The sequence below is a fragment of the Gracilinanus agilis genome, chromosome 2 (genome assembly GCF_016433145.1).
Source record: "Gracilinanus agilis isolate LMUSP501 chromosome 2, AgileGrace, whole genome shotgun sequence".
NCBI classification, from domain to species: domain Eukaryota; kingdom Metazoa; phylum Chordata; class Mammalia; order Didelphimorphia; family Didelphidae; genus Gracilinanus; species Gracilinanus agilis.
Genome location: NC_058131.1, coordinates 648,357,368 through 648,376,966, shown reverse-complemented (window position 1 = coordinate 648,376,966; position 19,599 = coordinate 648,357,368). Strand labels below are relative to the sequence as shown.

Sequence of the window (19,599 nt, the reverse complement as noted above, 5' to 3'; positions counted from 1 at the left end):
ATTGTTGTTTCTTCTTTTTTGTTTTAAAATTTTTTTCCAGATTAGATGTCGATACAATTTTCAATAATTGTTTTCAGACATTTCGAAACCCATGTTCTCTCCTTCCCTCCCCAAGATGGCAGATAATATGATATAGGATGTACATGTGTTATTATATAATACACATTTCCATGTTCATCACTTTGTGAAAGAAGATATTGCTTACACCAGAGAAAAATTCATGGAGAAAATAAAGTGATGAGTGGTATACTTCAATCTACATTTAGTTCCTTTGATAGTAGTGGATAGCCTTTTTCATTATGAATCCCTTCAGGTTGTGATCCTTGCATTACTGATAATAGTTCATTCATTCACAGTTAATCATCCTACTTTGTTGCTATTATTGTGTGCAATGTTTAACTAGTGCTGACTGGTGAGAAATGCAAGATTTCAGAGTATGAGGGACCCCTTCCTATTACTACTCCTCACTGCTCCCAGATCCCATCACTTTTATATGTCTACACAGTTTCTGTGCCCATGAGCCAATTACTACATGGCTAGAAACAGGCTCCCAGAAAACCCTACATGGTTGCTTGAACTGAAACCAGAGGGAATATCTATGCATACTCCAAGGTGGCCCCCAAATGCCAATCCAGACCTATTACATATAGAAGATTATTTCCTGAAATGTGTACCTATAAAAGTTTTCTGATTTTTGTCACTAGTTAATAAAAATATAGTCTTAAAGTTTCACTTACCCCCTTTCTGCTGAGGTCAGGGAAGCCAAGAGGCAGAGATGAAGAGGGAAAATATTCTAGGCATGATGGACAGCCAGGAAAAAAAAAGTGTCTTGAGTAGGAAAATGGAGTGTCTTTTTCGAAAAACAAGGATGCTAACAGAAGGAACAGGGTAGTGACTCCTAACGCATCCAAGCCACTTGAGCAGTCAAGCATTGAAGATGGGAGGAGGGAGAGAATGCAACACAACAATTAAGTGTGACAATATACGCAGTATTCCATACGTACGGTCCCCACCTCTTCAAAGAAAGGAGGGAAGACAACGCATTTTAAAATATGCTAGCGTATGAACGGTGTAATGTCATATGGAAAAACCAAAGGCAGTGATGCTTTTACGATTATGATGCTGGAAAACGGTGCAGAGAGGCTCATAAAAAGTTGGAATCGTAATGGCTATTGGCGTGGGAGTGCTTCTTGCTTAAGAATCTAGCACAAGCTATCCCTCGTGGGGATGACCCACGGGTTACTAGTACTCGCAGAGGGCGTGGGATGGCCAGGCACAACCTGACCTGGAACTCCCATACTCCAGCCCACATTCTTTAACGACGTATCCTTTCGTTACACTAATCGCCCCGCACAAAGATGGCGCAGGTGACGAGAGAACGACCAATGGGAAGTGGCGTTGCTGCCGGTTGCCCAGGTAACAACCAATGGGCGACGGGGACTCTGCGTTGTGCCGCGGTCCCCAAGAGGCGGGGCAGCTAATGGGTCCGCTGGAGGCGTTGGAGCGGCCGGCGGTGGCGGCGGCGGTGGCGGCGGCTGCATCATTATCTGGTTAGACAGAGTCGGGTCCGCGGCAACGGGGACTCGGGGTCTCGGAGGGAGCCCAGGTCAGCGAGGGAAAAATGTGGGGAGGGCCCACAGGTTGGAGTGGTGGTGGGTGTGGCCGTGGCAATGGCTAGGGACGGAGAGGGCGCGAGGATGCTCTGCTTGTCCGCCCTCCGAGCCAGGCCTGGCCTCCGGGACACTGATGTTGGGAGCAATCTCCTTGAGCTGTTGGGCGGAATCTCCTTGCCCTAATGAGCTGAATGACGGTAACAATAACAAATAAGATTTCCTGCAATGTTTGTTCGTATGGCGTCCCTAGGAGTGCAGAACGCCCTCCATGCATCCTCACGACATTCCTAGGCAGGTAAAATCTCCCCATTTTGCCTATTTGGAAGCCGGGGTTCAGAGAGGTTTAAGGGTCTTTCTCAAACAACGCGCTCATATTTTCTCTGGCTTCTTTGCTGCTAGCCAACCATCAGTCTTACCACAAAAAATTCAACAACAACATTCCAATCCCAGGAGTTTTTTTTGTGTTCTCCTTTATCCTGACCTGCCTCCCAAGCTTCCTAACTGGGACCCTTGGACGGTAATGAGAATGTCATTTCCATTTTGTTTGTTGTTTTCTGCTTAAATATTTAGAATAAATTGCTTGGTCATATTAAATTTATTCTGTGAGCACTTGACACCCACAGACACCACTGGATTTGGAGTCAGTGTATTCAGATTCAAATCCTAGCCAGGTCTTTTATTTGACTATATATATCTATGCTGGCAAACCTATGGCAAGCATGCCATTTTGGCACACAGAGACCTCTCTGTGGGCACACAAGCTGTAGCCTGCCAGAGTTAGATACTAGAAAGGCAGAGGGACTTCTTTGGATCTGCTCTCTTACCCTTCTCTACTACCTCTCTGCCCAGCAGCCCAATGGAAACACTTACTCCTTCTTCTAAGGGGATCACCAGGGCCACTCCCCTCTCTTTCTCCCTCCCCTGTTTGGGGTAAGGGTGTGGGGTGGCACTCATCTCCAAAAGTTTTGTCATCACTGACCTGTATGAACTTAGATAAATATAAAGTCCTTCAATCTCTTTAGGCCTCAGTTTCCTCTTGTGCAAAATGAGGGGGCTGAGCTAGGTGACCTTTTAGGCCCCTTCCAACTCTAAATCAATGATCATATGAACTTTTCCTTTATGACAGTTTACATTCTGACAATAATGATTTTTGTCAGAGTGTGTCTCCCATGAATTCACATATATCTTTTCTGTGGTCTAGTTGAAACTGGAAGGATGGTGATGACGGAGATTTGAAGTAGTCAGAAAGTGGGCAGCTAAGTAGCCCAGTGGATTGAGAGCCAGACCCAGAAACAGGAGGTCCTGGGTTCAAATGTGACCTCAGACACTTGCTAGCTGTGTTACCCTGGGCACGTCACTCAACCCTCATTGCCTAGCCCTTACCACTCTTCTGCCTTAGAACCAACACACAGTACTGATTCTAGGATAGAAGGTAAGGGTGTAAAAAAAGAAAGAAATAGTCAGAAAGTGTATGATCCAGTCTAAGTATTTGGTTCTGCTTAGACAATCTTCTTCTGGTCATGTAATTGAAGATGCAGTATCAATAAAGATTTTTATTAAAAAGCAAAAACAAAAAACTTTTTTTTTTACCATCAGTAACACTGTTAGAATCCTAAATATTTGGCCTCTGACATTACTGTATATATTACTGTATATATGCTGAATGAGGAGGCACCAAAAAAGCAAAGATGAGAGGGGTGTCCAAAATAGACCAAGTAATAGAGAAGGTCCTTTAGAGGTAACAGTTTGAGGTATTGATTCTCAAGGTATCTAAATAAGAAGAGGATACCAAAGGCATGTCAAAAAGTGTTAGATTCTAATATTAATACATACAGTGGGAAGACTATTAGTAGATACTGGCCTGTTGACCTATGTTCTCAACCATTTTATTTTTATGGCAGTACAACAAAGGCATCCTTGATGAAGGTAGCAGAAGGGAACAGGTGACTTTCACATTCTTTATAGTCATACAATTAACTCAAAAGTATAGAGGATACACAACCTCACTGTACTTATTGTTTGGTTTTGTTTTTTAATATAAAAAAGCATTTGATTCAATACGGTAAGATACTGCCTTAAAAGCTCTTCTCTAAGACTGTGTCTCCCAGCATATATCTAAGTCATACAAGATCCCTTGAATAACAAGCAAAAGATGAAATAACTAAGGAAACATAGGCTTGATCTTCTGAGCATATCAATTTATCAAGCAGTTCATGCCACAACTCACCAGTAGTTCATTAGTGTCCCAATTTTGCCACATCCTCTCCAACATTTATCACTTTCCTTTGCTGCCATATTGGCCAGGCTGGTAGGTGTAAGGTGGTACCTCATAGTTGTATTGATTTGCATTTCTCTAATTATGAGAGATTTATAACACTTTTTCATGTGCCTATTGTTAGTTTTGATTTATTTATCTGAAAACTGCCTATTCATGTGCCTTAGAGGGGCAATTTTCTATTAAGACATGAGTTGATTGAGATATACAATTATGAGAAAACTCCTTATTTCAATCTTAGGATCTTACCGCATTTCTTAAGTCAGTATAACCTAGGTCCTTGATTAATGGTCTCTAAACAACAAGTATAGGCATTACAGTTTCCCAGACATTTTGGGCTAAGTTCAGATTTACAATTTCATTTTCTTACAGTGTCTACAATTGAATAAACTTTTCTCACAAGGCAGAATTTGGACTAGACCCATAACTGAATAAAAAGGGAACTAAGCTACCTCCAGAATTAAACCACAAGGTGTAGTTCATTCAATTCCCACAATTAATCACTTCTTGTCCTAATTCCCTCAATTTCCTCACTTGAAAGATGTAACACAGAGATAACTCTAATGACTCTCTGCTTTTTAATAGCAAATAAGTCATAAAATAGGATGACATGCTTACCAGGCATGCCATTATCATGGATAATTATGTTCATAATAGAGCACAAGTAGAAGAAGGATTTTTTGTAGATATTAAGGGTCTCCAGATGCATTTGTTTATGGAATATTGTGTTAATTACATCAAGCCCCAAAATATTGCAGAGTCTCCTAAGTGAGGGCTATAATCATTCAAAAGTTTTTGTCCTAATTGTCGACAGGAGAAAAGCCTAGTGAAAGAAAAATTTCTATTATTCAGACTATAATATTCAGTAGAATGAACAGTTAACAAAACTGGTCCATCAGTACCCATCTCTTATACAAACATTGCAGATAGTAAGCTGGACCCAAGAAGTGAATAGGAGGAAAGCAGACAGGATTACCTTTGGAAGATTGTGCCTTGCTTTTAGGGACCCTAAGCTCCCTAAAATTTTTTTCCAGCTTTCTAACAGCATTTTTCTGATAATGTATGACTGAATTGTGAAATACCAGAGTCCTCAAAGGGTCACCCAGAGAAGGTTTTTGGTAGGTGCAAGCTAACCCTAGTATATTAGCAGTGAAGAATTGCCCAGGAAAAATCTTGTAAACTAAAATATCATCAAAGAGATTTATGAATGGAAAAAAGATTAGGTAATACGTAGTAAGAGCTAGGGAGAATTGATAATGATTAGCCCACAGTCTCTGTGGTGTAGCTATCCATACAATGTTATGTTAAGATCTAGAGACATCTTTCCCCCTTTTCCCTTTACCCTCCCCACTCCTCAATTTGTTGACTTGATTCTGCTGTGGAGTTTATTTTGGGGGGTGGGAGGAGAGGAATCTGGACCAGATTTTACAAGATAGGATAGGATGGTGTGAATGGGCTTATTTCTATAATACTGGAGAAAGTACCCATATCAGTGGAATCAAAGATCCATCAAAGTGTATCCAAGTTGAATTTCAAAGCCTAGCCCTTATCCTTATATTCTGCTCTTTAGGATTCTTAAAAACTAAATATCCTTTTTCATAAAAGAGAGAGCTCTGTTGAAATTTAAGTTGTGATATTGTTTAGGAATGTTATGTGTTAGAAATATATAAAATACATAAGTAGGTAAAGTGGACACTTACATTCTTTAAGCTTAGAAGAATCTGGCCTCATATAAAACAGCCTTCTTTATTTGGGAACAGGTTATCCTGTACCCATAAAATGATTCATTCCATTGTGAGGGTTGAATAGCATGTTAATACATCTGTTCTCTGAGACAAGAGTAATTTCCGTTTGGGCAAACGTTTGGCTTATGTTTTGTAGCTTTAGAATTCATTAATTTATCCAGAGTACAAAAAAGGTGGGTGTCTGTTTAGAATCATGAATTAGCTTGCCTGTGTGGCTGGATTCCACTTATAAATAGGCCATCTAAACCTTAAATCCCTGCATCTTTTTTTTAGTGGTTGTTTTAATAACTGGTACAAATATTGATTTGAGTTCATTGTTAACTAAAGTAATCTGTGCTTTGTCATCTTTTGTTATACACTAATTAAACCCTAGGCTTCTTTAGCAGAAGTTACATCTTTTTAAACTAGTAAATTTGTCTCAGTGGCCAGGGTCAGTGATAAAACTCCATTTCTGAGCTATTGGCAGTACAACTGTCCATTAATCAGTTTGAATAATTATGGAAGCCAAAACAGTAAATCTCTTTATTGCCCCAAACAGCAGCAATATGATGTAGACATTTGTAGCAAGCAACTGCTAGTTCAACTGAAGTACAACCATTGGCTGAGATTCATTGATCTCAATTTTTTTTTTCCATAGCATTCCTTCTTGTACTCTTAGGAATGTATGTGGGACAAATTCTATACCAGATAGACAGCTACCAGGAAGATTGGCCACATTTTCCCAGGTTAAAAAACAAAAAAACACCACAGGGATTTGTAGCTTAGACTTTAAAACCAAATGAAAGAGGGTAGCAAGGCAGAACCTCCTGAATCAAGGGTTACTAGGGAGCATTGTAATACCTTCTTAATTAATAAAGCTAATGTCTTATTTCCTTTCTTCCAATATTCAACAGGTTCCTCAGAAACAGAGGTTCAATTCCTCCAACCAACTGGTAACTCCGACTACAACTTCTGTGTAGTGCTCAGGAGAGGGAAATGAATCAATGGAGGTGCTAATCTCATGTTAGTTTCTTCCACAAGACATCCTGGAATTTTTGCACATCTTTGAGACCTCAGTAATGTTAGTTTCAGTCCTTATAAAGGAATTTCGAGTGTAACCTTTCCCATGAAAATAGTAACTTCAAATTTGCATTTGAAATGACATTTTTCAGTGATAGAATATGCAAGACTATATCTTTCCATAAATCCTGACTGATTCTGAATGAGTGGAACAATGGTCATAGATAACACTGCCTTAATGCTTTGGCTTGGTTATATCTGGGAAGAGCCATCCTTAGCCCTTATTTATCAAAATGACTATCTGAACTGGAAAGAGTTATTCCCTAGAGTTCTGATGGAAAACCATTCCCCTCCCTCTCATTAATGTTGTATTTGCAACAGAGTCATGTTGACCAGGACCCAGACATAGTCTGATGCTAAGTTGCTAAGATAAGGGGATTGTGAGTCTGAAACCAGACCTAAGGGTCTGGAACACTGATGGATGAGAATTCATGCTAGGCATCAGGCTCTGCATTTGTTTGGAGAAAAATAGGTCATTTGGATATTAGAGGCAGGTAGGGAATGGAGAAATTAGCCCATGTTAGGGTGTACTTAGAATATCCTGTTATAAAGTGGCCGTCGTGAACCAGCAGGAGTTCATCATGAACAAGTTAGGCCAGCCTATCTTTTTGACTGAATTATAGAACCATGGAAACTCACACTTAGCCTCCTCAGGTTTCAGAAAGGCCTTTGGCAGAGTTCTCATGGTATCATTGTGGTCAGGATGGAGAAGCTGGAATTGGATGGTCAGTATTAAAGAGTGATAATTAATGGAACCATGTCATACTAGAGGGAGGGCTCTGGTAGAACCCCCTTAGCCTGATTCTGTTCATTTTAATCAGTTCTTTGGATGAAGGCTTACTAAATAGATAAAATGACAGATTTCAACAGACTAGAATGAAGAGGCAAAACTATTTAGATGAAACCTGAAAGGGTAAATATAAAGTTCTTTTACTGGGGAAAGTAGGGGAGAGATCAACCACAAAAGTATAGGATGGGTGAGATATGGCCAAATAATTCATATGAAAAAGGCCCAAGTGAGATTTGGGAGACCACAATTCCAAATAAGTAAGAGGTGTGATATGTTGTTACAGAAGCAGTATGGCAGTCTGGAAAGGGTGTTGTATGTCATATCAGAAATGCCTTGTGTTCAAATTCTACTTCTGACACAAACCATGTGAGCATGGGCAAGAACAGTCCTGAGATAGAGGGATTAGACTTGTTCTCTTTGCTTTTAGAAGGTGAAACTAGGCAGCATGGTGGAAGTTGCAGAGAGGAAGCACATTTCATTATAAGGAAAATTTTCGAATGATGAAAGCTTTCTAACAGTGGAATGAGGGGCAGCTAGGTGGTTTTTTTTTGTTTTTGTTTTTGTTTTGTCAGTCTGTTTATTTAATAGAATTTATTTATAAATGTTTCAGCCACTTTCTTCCTTCCCCAAATCATAGAAGGCATCATCTAGGATCAAGAGCCAGACCTGGAGATGGGAGGCCCTGGGTTCAAATGTGGTCTCAGACACTTCCCAGCTACATGATTCTGGGCAAGTCACTTAACCTCCATTGCTTAGCCCTTACTGCTCTTCTGCCTTTGAACTGACCATATCAATTCTAAGAAAATAAAGGTTTAAGAAAAAATAAAGAGTAGAATGGACTGCCTCCAGAGGTAATTAATATCCTAATATTGAAGGTCTTTGAGAGGAAGCTGAGTCACCACCTGTCAAGGATGTTCTAGAAAGGATTTCTGTTAAGGTTTCATTTTGATTAGGTAACACCTGAGATCCCTTCCAGCTTTTTGATTCTAATGACTCCTTGGACTTACTATTCTTTCTCTCTCACACATGTGCATGTGCATACATAAAAGCACCTGTGGGGGGCAGCTGGGTAGCTCAGTGGAGTGAGAGTCAGGCCTAGAGACAGGAGGTCCTAGGTTCAAACCCGGCCTCAGCCACTTCCCAGCTGTGTGACCCTGGACAAGTCACTTGACCCCCATGGCCCACCCTTACCAATCTTCCACCTATGAGACAATACACCGAAGTACAAGGGTTTAAAAAAAAAAAAACAAAACAAAAAACCTGTATGCCATGCACCAGCTCTGTCAAGGGTCAGTTTTCTTACCTCAGTAGTTTCCTAGCCAGCTTCCCTCACTCTAGGCTCCCCTTTGTGTTTGGTGCCTAATATAGTATTTTTCATGTTGTGGGCAAAATCACTGAATTTTGTTGAATTATCTCCTAATTTTAAGATGTCAAAAATCTCAATAATGAACTGTCATAGAAGAATTAGGGCATTTAGTGTTTCAGTTCTCTGTGATAGTAAATTTTCTCCACCCCTATCCTGACTTTCAAGAAATTTTACACTCACTCCAGCCTTCATTATTCTTTTTCTTTAGAACATTTTCAATGTTTATGGTTGGACCACACAATTTTAGACTTTATTGTATCTTACGTTATTCATTATTATTTTATTTTGCATTAGTCTTAAATCAGCTAATAAATCGTAAGCTCTTTGAGGGCAGTCTTTTATGCTTAGTCAGCACAGAATAGACCTTCATTTTATTGGTTTGGAATCTTGAAAATCAGAATGTGGCTCAAATTTTTAAAATAAGGTGAAGGTAGAAGGTATTTGGCTAGCAAGTGAGAGTAAGGGGGATAGTCATGGTTGGGGAAAAGGACATTTTTCACAGAATCCATTTGAATTTGTAAAGATTTTGGTGGTCTGATAAGCTTTTTCAAACATGTTTGTAAAGCTGTTTTCTTTTTCTTTAGCCGTCCTATGACAATAGCTAGCATCTACCTGTTTCCTGTTGTTGCTAGCCTGCTCCTCTGAGGACTGTGACCATGACCCTGACAAAAGGCTCCTTCACCTATTCCAGCGGGGAGGAATATCGTGGCGAATGGAAGGAGGGTGAGAAGGGTACTGGAGATCTCAAGATCTCTCTTTCTGGTTGAAGGGAATATTTTAGAATATTTTAATCAACTTTGGGGGATCAACGTCCATTTTCCCTAGCATATTTCCCTTGCACTTTATCTGTATGATTAAAAAAGGAAACATGTAATGTTAGTCTCCCCTCATCAACCCAGACCCACCCTCTTCCCAAAATTTAGGTTAATTTAACATCCTTCAATGATGTTGCTTAGGTAATTTAAGAAATTAATGTTAATGGTTATCTATGTATCTATATGAGTAAAACAAAACTAAGTACTTATAAAGTACAAGAATTCGGGTTAGCCTGGATTCAACCTTAATTGTCCTGGTAGCATACAACTAGAAGAATAGATTATATTTTCATCCTTATTTGGCCTCATTCCTATTGTGGCAGGCTAGGATAGATTCATGTTACTTCAAGTGATACTTTCCATTATGGAAGCTTGATTATGTATGTGACCTGGAGGAGTGATGTCACCTTTACTCATCTCATTCCAAGCCTTTATCCTTCTTTCCCAACGTCCTTCTGCTCCTCTTCATGCCCTCCAAGAACTGATATGTTAACTCCTGGGTAGACCTAGGAAATGACAGTTTCTTGGTCCCCAAAATAAACTCCATTCTGCATTGTTTCAAGAGCATTATTGCTCAGCCAGCATTTTGCTTTTTTTCCTGGCCAATTCAGTGAGCAAATCTAGCACTTTTGAAGTTATAAAAGCTCAGCCAGTGCTGTAAGAGTCCATCTTTTTTGTCCTGCATCTTTCTCCTGCTGAGGGGGAAGTTTTCAGTGGGATGCCCTTTCTACATTTTTCTTGTCACTTTTACATTTTAAAAGACACAAAACCAGTTGGTTGTAAATAGAGGGGAAGTCCCAGGAAGTCCTATTGCTAAGATTTTTCAGCACCAGAATGCTAAGCCTCACTAATGTCACTAATTTCTCTCTTTATTTTTTAGGATAACTCTTTCCTCTTTGAGTCAGTGATCTATAAGGGAAGGGATGATAGGTGATTGAGAAGGTACCCAGGAGCTGCCCCATTGCAGCCTGACACCTGTCCTTTTCTTTGCTTAGGCCGCAGGCACGGCATTGGTCAACTGATGTTTGCAGATGGTGGCACCTACCTGGGTCATTTTGAGAATGGGCTCTTTAATGGCTTCGGGGTGCTGACTTTCTCAGATGGCTCAAGGTGGGTACTTGGTCCTCTCTTCTCTCAGCATTGGACTGGGGAGGCTCCAGTCTACAAATGGGATACTGATAAACAGTTTGCTAATTCTGAACCAGTCCCAGCTCCTTTGCAGAACCTGCCAGCAAACAGTATATGCAGCTCTCTTGATCAGTCTTAAATATTTCAAGATCTTGAAGCTTTTCTGAAATGGCCAGGAGGGAAGTGACCTTTTCACTCTTTCTCTTCATCACTCTTTATCCCGCATCTTCCTCTTCTATTCCCGTCTTTCCCTTCCTGAGCTATGTCACAGTCACTAACTCAGGTTGAGTATAAGTAGAATTTGGAGACAGGTGGAATCATCTTTGCTTCAGGTGGGCTATATATTAACTCAGCTTCAGTTTGGAGTCTTTCCCCAAATGGCTGATATCTTGGTGCCTCTCCCTGCAGATATGAGGGGGAGTTTGCCCAAGGAAAGTTCAATGGCGTAGGAGTTTTCATTCGCCATGACAACATGACCTTTGAGGGAGAATTCAAGAGTGGCAGAGTAGATGGCTTTGGTAAGTCCCCACCAGTGGGGGATTGTTCTTTCATTTCATCTAGACAGGGATGGTCTCTTCCCTTGGTTCCAAGCATGTGGGAGGCTATCTGTTGAGTGTGACCTCTCCCTTTTTACTTATTGATGCCTAAGAGCACCATCTGTTCCTTCCATGATCCTCCTCAGGATGAAGAGAGCAATCTCTTAGAGGCCTGTAAAGTATTTTTCAACTTCTCTGATTTGGATTTGAACTGAGACCTTTGAGTAGTTTCCTATAATGATACCTAATTATTTTTCCTCTTTTATCCCAACCCACAGGCCTGCTGACTTTTCCTGATGGTTCTCATGGAGTACCTCGAAATGAAGGTCTGTTTGAGAATAACAAGTTGCTAAGACGAGAAAAGTGCCCTGCAGTGATCCAGCGGGCACAGAGGGCCTCAGAGTCTGCCCGGAACCTCCCAGCTTGACAGGGTATCATGGCTCTGTCGAGAGGAGTGATTGGCCACCTCTGTTCATTCATTGCAGGTGAAGGAACAAACCAGACCCAAGATTCTTTGAGTTATGAACACCAAACAGTTGCCTTCTGACACATCCCTTTGCCTGTCAATCAAGAGTTAGATTGTGGAGTGGAACTACTTACAAGCCTTCCTGCAGCTCTGACTTGACCAGGGAGCAGCTGATTTCAGATTTTGCCTTGGCCCTGCCCCTTGTTTGCTGCTGCTCAAACGAGCTGCCTTTTTCCAGCCCTGAGACTCTCCATCCCTAAATCCCTGCACCATCCCCAGCCTTGCTGCCTTCTGCTCCATCCTGGGTCCGTGGTCCCCTGGACTATATACCTGGTGCCCCACCTCCATTTGGGGGAGGTGATTAAATAGCCAACCCTCAGCTGAGGTCCATGCCTTGGACTTCCTGGGGGAGGGAGCCAGAAAGAAAGAAGGCATGCAGCAGGCATTTAAAAGACCAGGTTGGAGACTTTCTTACGTTACCTTCTTATTTCATTCTTGTTTGGAATTAGGGCTCCAGGTCTGTCACATGAACTGGCCAGGCTGATGTTGAACTCCTCTTTCTCAGTCTTTGGGTGCTGCAATGGGTCTAGACGGGACTCCTTCATTTGTCCTTGACTTAACAGTGTAAAAACAAAAGGACTTTGTTTTTGTATCTCATCTTTATGTACCTTTGTTGCTGTTCCGATCTAGGTAAGAAGTGGTACCAAACTGTAATTGTAAAACTTACATGTAGAGCAGAGGACTGGGGCTTCCGGGGGCCCTACTAACAATGTGAGAAGGCCAGGATTGACCTAGGCTTCCTCAAGGTAAGAGGAACTAGCTCTTCCTTGGGGACCACCTGGCCAGACCACTACCAACTCCCTGCAATTTAGACAAAGGGGGATCAGTCGTAAATTCATTGAACTAAGACCTGTTGGGTGGCCTGCATCCAGGTCATCATAACTCCCCACCAGCCTGGAGGCAGTAACTCCTCATCAGCATCCCACCGAACTCATCCAGAGACTTCCCTTCGGACCCGGCCGCACCACTCCCCATTATTCTCACGTCGAATGTTTCCTCTGCAGCTGATTTTGGTGGAAATACTAGCTGTGTGCCTCTCTTGTCTCTGGACTGTACTGTTGAAATAAAGTGTTTATAAGGAATCCACTCATCTCCAAAGCTGCTAGGACTTGGTTCTCTTGCAGTTTTTCTTATTCTTTGTAGCTAGGTCTGGATCAATATGATCCCCTTTGCTGTTGCCAAGGGCCAATAATCAGTTGAGATTCAAGGTACCCCTTAGTGAGCCTCTCGGCCTAGTTCCTTCCAGCTTACTTTGTGCTTCCCGCTGACCCTCTCACCTAGCCTTGGGACTATTTATGTTGTTCTCCTTCGTGCCATCATTGGGGCCTCTTTTAGGTGCAGAGACAGAGTGGACCTCAAAAACTGGCATGGGGGCTAAGCTGGGGAAAGGCCTCAGTACCCAGGAAGGACACTGATAGGGATGGAGACAGGTCAGGTCCCGATTAGCGTGGCTTTTACCATCTCTGTGGTTTATCAGTCTTTGTACAGTGTGTCTCGGGGTTGGGGGTGGGAGGCAGTATTGAGGTTCTGAAGCAGCGCCAGACACAAAGAACCCTGAAGTCTGGCCACATCTAGGTCTGGGATTCGCCTCTCCTGACAAGGTGGCTTCAGTACTGTGTGTCCACTAGGTGGTGCCGAACGCTTGCAATTGACAGGGCAGACGGGGCCCTGGACAGCACCCTGAGATCACCCCCTCATCCCGCCTGCCCAGTGCAGAAAGTGGGTAGAATAGATGGATGCATGCTTCCGGGGGGAGGGAAGAGGCACTGTTAAGTGCCGGGCACCGTGCTGAAAGCTTCAGCCTTGCCCTTGTCACATTTCTTTTGGCCTGTTCACACTGTTTTCTTCCCTCAGGATTAGAAGCCTCCCCATGCTTCTGCCCCTAGACCAAGCCTGGAGCACAGGTTTATCTCCCCAAGTCTGAGCAGCCCCTATTTCATCCCCTCAGACATTCTCATTGCGATGCCAGCTCAGAATATGATTTGAGGAATGCCCTCCCTTCTGGATCCTGGGCTGGGGCACAGGCCAAGGCACCTTTCCTAACTGGGGGATGAAGTGGTCCTAGGGCTCCCACTTGCCCCGGCCAGTGCTGTCTGGTGGAGGAGGAAGGACCTGGAGAAATAATGACAGCCCATGTTTATATGGTGTTTTAAGGTTGGTGAAGCTGCTTTATATACATTATCTCTTCTGATCCTCACAACAACCCTGTGAGGTAGGTGTTTTTGTCCCCATTTCACAGATGGGAAAACAGGTTGTGAAAAGTTGAGTCATATCCTGAGGGCCTGGAGAATGGGAGTGGGTAAAGGGCAACAGCATCCTATCTCCCCCTCTACTCCACTGGGTGTAGGAGGTGGAGGCCTGGCTGGGGACAGCCTTGCCCTCCTCCCAGCCTTTCACAGCCAGCCATTGTTAGTAAAGTCCAGGCGCAGCATCTCCTCTTCAGCTGGGCTTAGCTCACTCAGTGGGGCACGACAGGGACCTCCATAGTAGCCAAACCAGTTCATGGCTTTCTTTAGCCCCGGGATCCCAAAGCGCCGGGTTACCTGAGAGAAAATGGCAGAGGTGCTTTCCAGTTTATCCTAGGCCCACACAAAGACTCCTCAAATGGGGGGTTCCCACTTTCTCTCCTAAGGGAAGAATAAAAACTGGGCCTCTCAGACCAATGGGAATTCTGGGCCCCAAACTTCAGGAACTGAGCAACACCTGGTCATTTGAAGGGAGGAAGACTGGAGTAAAGGGCTGTAAGGTCTGGCAAACAGCGAAGGCTAGAGAGTTTTTTCACGTTTCTAAATCTAGAAGGGACTAGAAATCCTTTGATCCAACCCCTTTCCATCTCGGGGACCAATCAGGCCCAAGGAAATCAAGGTCTCGCAGTACTTACTAGTGACAAGCAGGAGTGAACCTGCTGGGCTCCCCCTCAGTCTGAGCCCAGGTTTCTGCTCCCTTACTGGCTGTTTCTCAATGCCTTATTCTAGAATGAACCAAAATCCAGCTAAGAGAGAAGGGGGACAAGCAAGGAGAGCATCTCCCCTTGGGGAAAGCAACTGAATTCTTAAATTGGGCCTGGAGGTCCCAGCATGGGAGTCTCCCTTCCCTGCTGGGGCCTGGAACACAGACAGTAGTCAAGGGAGCGCAGTGGAAGGAGAGGAGAGGAGCCTCTGAGTTAGAGCCAGGGGTAGAATCAAGGTGGTAACTCACCCGCACCATGTTTCCTCCTTTGACAATCCCAAGACCCAGCTTCCCTTTTTCCTCCTCACCCCCAGCCCCTCCAGATTCTCCCCACGGGCACCTACAATCAAATCCCTAGTGTTGCTCACAGCACAAAGGAAACGGTTTCTGTAAGAGCTTCAAAAGCAAACAAAGCCTTTTGTGTCAGGAGGAAGATTCTGCCAGAGGACAGCCTTCCTTCACCCCACTGGAGGCTCCCACCCCAAGTCTAGGTTTCTCCAGGCCAAGGTCTGCCCTTTACTCCCTTTCTGGGGCAGGATGAGAGACTTAGGAGGTGAGGAGGAGGGAGAGAGGCCAAGGGTAGAAAGTCTGTCACTGGAGAACCCTTGACTGCCTCTTGTAGAGCCCTTGGGGGACTTGGGAAGAGCGCAGGTTAGATGCTTGGGGAGTGAAGGCCATGGAAACTCCTAAATATAGCTGTAGGGCACAAGTCCTAGGGGCTGGGAAGGAAGGGAGGACATTGTGTACGATGGGGCAGGGCAATGTGCTGAGATCAAACTGCAGTTAGGGTAGCTGAGACCACAGGCCAGGCTTCAGGCAGGTGGCCCTGGAATTCCTGTGCCTATGTCCAGGGCTGACATAGCAGAGAAGGGAATCTCCTGGCGGGCAGGAGGCTGGGGGTTGGCAGTGCCAGCCAGCACGCCCAGAACCGGGATGGCTCTTCCCTTCCTAATAACGGCCCTCGGAGACACGTGACTCCTTTTCCTTGTCGGCCCTGTTTTAGGTCTGACTGAGGGCCGCTTCTGGGGTTGGTGGTGTCTGTTTGCCCATCTCTACCAGTCCTAGCGTGTCCTTTCTTCTTCCGCAAAGTAGCAATACAAAGACCCAGGACAATTCTAAGGGATCCATAACAAAGAATGCTCTCCATCTCCAGAGAGAGAACCGTGGGAGTCGGAATGCAGATGAAAACCCGATTCATGCCTTCCACAGAAGGGATGTTTGGGGGACGGGAGGGGCAGGCTACAGGAGCAGGTAGCCCGGCCTCAAGGAGGAATGTCTAACATGCAGGAGCAGCATGTACCCTTATGGGGCTCAGCTGGAGGGGCTTCATCTTACAAACCGTTGGATCCTATTTATAGCCCCCAGGAAGTTCTGTGTGCTGGGAGTCCCACACTAATCTCCACAGCTGTTACTTTCTTGAATCTGGGTTCTTGTCCTTCTTTGTGTGAAAGGGGCAAAAAGCAAAGGAAACCGGGCCCAGCCATTCTGCAGATCCATAAATAATCCAAAGGAAGGGGCGTACAGAGGGAAATAACTCGAGGGAACCTGTGGAGAACATCTTAATGCTATTTCTTTTCTTTTCCTTTCTTTTCTCTTTCTTTTTTAATCCTTACCTTCTGTCTTAGAATCAATACTATATATTGGTTCCGAGGCAGAAGAGTAGTAAGGGCTAGACAATAGGGGTTAAGTGACTTGCCCAGGGTCACACAGTTGGAAAGTGTCTGAGGCCAGATTTGAACCTCCTTTCTTGAGGTCTGGCTCTCAGTCCACTGAGCCCTGTAGCTGCTCCCTTAATGCTATTTCTAATCATACCCCAGCTCTATATTTTGGACCTGGTCCTCCAGAAGATTACCACAAAGCACCACAATTTATTCACTATCTGGACTAAACATCTATATCTAAGCTTATTAAAGGACTGTATAATAAAGAAGTGCATGATGGGAGAGAGGCATGACAATGGAGGTTGCTTCTCTGTGTGCCATTATTAGGAAGGAAAGAACCTCTCCTTCCCTGCCATACTAATTCTGGGTGTTCTGGCACTGCCAATACCCAAAGATTCCCTTCTCTCCTATGTCAGCCCTGGACATAGGCACAGGCATTCCAGGGCCACCTGTCTGAAGCCTGGGCTGTGGTCTCAGCTACTCTCAATACAATCTGATCTCAGAGTTGGGATGCCATCCTTGGGGGGCTCTATCTGAAAATAAAAGGATCAAGTGGGAAACTATTTAAGTTCCTGCCTTCTTTTACATCCAGAGGCCAGGAACAGCCATGGACAGGCAGAAAGGAGAAGGACCCCTTTACAAGGAGCTCACCGCAGTATTGGGTTCGATGAGGCGATGCTGCAAAGCCTGGGCATCTTCCCACTGCCCAGTGAGGCAGAGGCGTTCCAGCTGGCATACCTGTGCTCCCAGGACATTGGCCAAGGCACAGACACCCCCAACAGCTCCTGCCGCCAGACCCAGAGACAAAACAAAGTATAACCACAGCCGGCACACTCCCCCACCCTCCACCACACATACCCACAGCCTAGAGAATCCCTGGATCCTGAAAGGGGACCTTTCTTTCTCCTCGGACATTTAGAATCCCAGCACTTCAGATCTGGAAGGGACCTTAGAAATCATCTTCTAATACAATCTCATTTTACAGAAGAGAAAACTGAATCCTGAAGAGCACACAGTGGGTAACAGAGCGAAGACTAGAACCCCGATCTCCAAACTCCCAGTGATCTTGTCCCTAAACCACATGGCAGCCAAACAGTCTGTAGGGGTTCAAGGGGCCCTGTCTTGGGACTCAAGTCAGCCACGTACCCAACACAAATATTCACCATAAGGAAACAGAGTCATCCTGGCATGGATCATTGAGCACATGAGAAGTTGGAACTCTGTGACCACAGAATATAGATTACCCAGGAGAAAAGCTGTCCTGGTTGAGGGAAACAGATTCCAAAGTGCCAAATGCTGTTTGCAGGAGTTTGGTGGGAGGTAAGAAATTGGAGCTGTGATGATGACTGGTCAGAAGTCCCTTTCCCTCTCTGGACCCAGTGAGGGTTGGGAAGGAGGATTCAGATGGATCAAGTCTCATCTGCCAGCTAAGATTCCTTTTTTATCACCCCTACCCCAGGAGTCCCAAATCTGCAGCCGGGAAGGAACTTGGCTCCTTTATCACTTTAGTTCCTATAAGAATCTAATCTGCTTTGGAGAAGTGACTGAGGCATGGGCAGAAACGGGATCTAGGCCTAGAAGAAATAGACTTAGAAGTGAAGTATCTGGGAACGAGGCCTGGAGCTACTTTTTGAGAACCGGAGTGGGCTTAGAAATCATCTAGTCCAACCTCCCTCTGCGTTCTCCTTTTCTTTAGGGACTGGGAAGAGGATTGCCCAATTGTGACCCAGTCCAGAGAGATCTAGGGTCCTTTAAGGGTTAGTAACCAGATAATTCTTTCTGTGAGTCCTTGGAATCTAAAGCCTTGGGCCATTGTGGTTGGAGAGGGACACATCATCCTCCACTTGTGCCTCTGTCACTCACCCAGGGTCACCCTGGTAGTGGAAGTGCAGTGTATATACCATGGGATCCATCCATCCATCCCATACTCTTAACACTTGTGAACTGGAGCAAATCAGTGTTAGAGGTAGGAGTGTTTGAACAGAGATCTTCATTCCAAATCCAGTCAACAACTTATTTGTCTGACTATTTGGGTGGGGGGGAGCTCTGGCCTCCAGCAAGGTTACACAAACAGAGCAAGAAATCAAAAATTCCTTTGCATTCAAGATGGAGGTCAATCCAACTAGCTCTGTATTCTATTGGCTATGTCATTCTGCACACAGAGATTGGGAGAAGAAGGTGACCTGGAGGGGAGAGACCCAGGGCTACAGTCCAATGTGAATGATTTACAAGGTGAGATTAGAAGAGCTAAATCTGTATCAAAACAGGGAGCCTGGGACATTAGAACAGGACCCAGGTGTCCCCACAACACACGAGATTCTTTGCCCCAGAGTGCAAGCAGCCAAACAAAATTAGCTGCCAAATGTTCACAAAGGCCAACCTCCTGGCAGCATTTCTGAGGTTTCAGAGTGACTAGGTTGGCTACTCCATCTCTACCCTTTCTGCTCCTTTTTCAGACCTGCTCCCCCCCACATTCGATCACCTTCAATGATTTCTAGTTGCCTCTTTTCCGACCTTTTCCCCCTAAAAGTAGCTAGGTGGCACAGGAAGTGCTAGAACACAGAGTGAGGAAGATCTGAGTTCCAATCTAGCCTCAGACACTAGGTTGGGTGACTGAACAAAAACATTTTACCTGTCTTCCTCAATTTCCTCAACTGTTAAATGTTCTTATGAATGTAAAATGAAAAAATAGTTATTAATCATTTAGCACAGTGCCTGGCATACACAGTAAGTGCTTAATAAATGCTTGTTTCCTTCTTGTATTCTTTGTGTAGACTCCAAGTATGTTCTGAAATATCAAAGTGGAAATTCCATAATCTGGAAGAGCTGAACCCACCTATGGCATAACTGGCCATCAGGAAGCCAGCAGATCCTGCCAACACCTGAAAATCCTGCTTCTTGGTTTTGTGAATGATCAAGCCCATTCGGGTCACCTGCAATATTAGATACAACATCAGATCAGAGGCTAGAAAAGCTCTGGACACAGGGCTAGGGCTACAGCTAGGGCTAGGCAGCCATCATCTCCTAAAGACTAAAGAAAAACACAAGAGCTTAGAAAAGGGGGAGAGAGAGAGAGAGAGAGAGAGAGAGAGAGAGAGAGAGAGAGAGAGAGAGAGAGAGAGAGAGTGTGTCAGAG

General features: G+C 44.2%; 2 protein-coding genes across 6 annotated transcripts in view; one reads left to right on the top strand and one right to left on the bottom strand.

The window, feature by feature from the left end:
• Window positions 1-1,530: 1,530 nt before the first annotated feature.
• MORN4 (MORN repeat containing 4) lies at window positions 1,531-13,238 on the top strand. Of its 4 annotated transcripts, XM_044665742.1 has the most exons (6): window positions 1,531-1,606; window positions 6,527-6,693; window positions 9,433-9,571; window positions 10,659-10,773; window positions 11,200-11,309; window positions 11,606-13,238. In XM_044665742.1, the coding sequence occupies exons 3-6, from the start codon at window positions 9,505-9,507 to the stop codon at window positions 11,752-11,754; spliced, it is 441 nt and encodes a 146-aa protein (XP_044521677.1). In that variant the 5' UTR covers window positions 1,531-1,606; window positions 6,527-6,693; window positions 9,433-9,504; the 3' UTR covers window positions 11,755-13,238. The 4 variants fall into 4 exon arrangements, with proteins under 4 accessions (XP_044521677.1, XP_044521676.1, XP_044521678.1 ...); XM_044665741.1 differs by lacking the exon at window positions 1,531-1,606 and having other exon boundaries at window positions 6,143-6,693; XM_044665743.1 differs by lacking the exons at window positions 1,531-1,606; window positions 6,527-6,693 and having other exon boundaries at window positions 8,680-9,571; window positions 11,606-11,653; window positions 11,813-13,235.
• Window positions 13,239-13,993: 755 nt separating this feature from the next.
• Window positions 13,994-19,599, bottom strand: part of HOGA1 (4-hydroxy-2-oxoglutarate aldolase 1) — a 40,194-nt gene continuing 34,588 nt past the window's right edge. The window contains exons 5-7 of one of the 2 annotated variants that reach the window (XM_044665738.1): window positions 19,300-19,396; window positions 17,115-17,248; window positions 13,994-14,396 (exon numbers count right to left, since the gene is read on the bottom strand). In XM_044665738.1, the coding sequence (XP_044521673.1) occupies window positions 14,247-14,396; window positions 17,115-17,248; window positions 19,300-19,396 (381 nt within the window). In that variant the 3' untranslated portion in view covers window positions 13,994-14,246. The remainder of the gene's footprint in view (window positions 14,397-17,114; window positions 17,249-19,299; window positions 19,397-19,599) is intronic. The other variant, XM_044665739.1, reaches the window with a different exon arrangement.

Coding starts and splice junctions, on each gene's coding strand:
- MORN4 (XM_044665742.1), top strand. CDS start 9,505: ATGACCCTGACAAAAGGCTCCTTCACCTATTCCAGCGGGGAGGAATAT. Junction 9,572..10,658: donor TCGTGGCGAATGGAAGGAGG/GTGAGAAGGGTA, acceptor TTCTTTGCTTAG/GCCGCAGGCACGGCATTGGT. Junction 10,774..11,199: donor ACTTTCTCAGATGGCTCAAG/GTGGGTACTTGG, acceptor CTCTCCCTGCAG/ATATGAGGGGGAGTTTGCCC.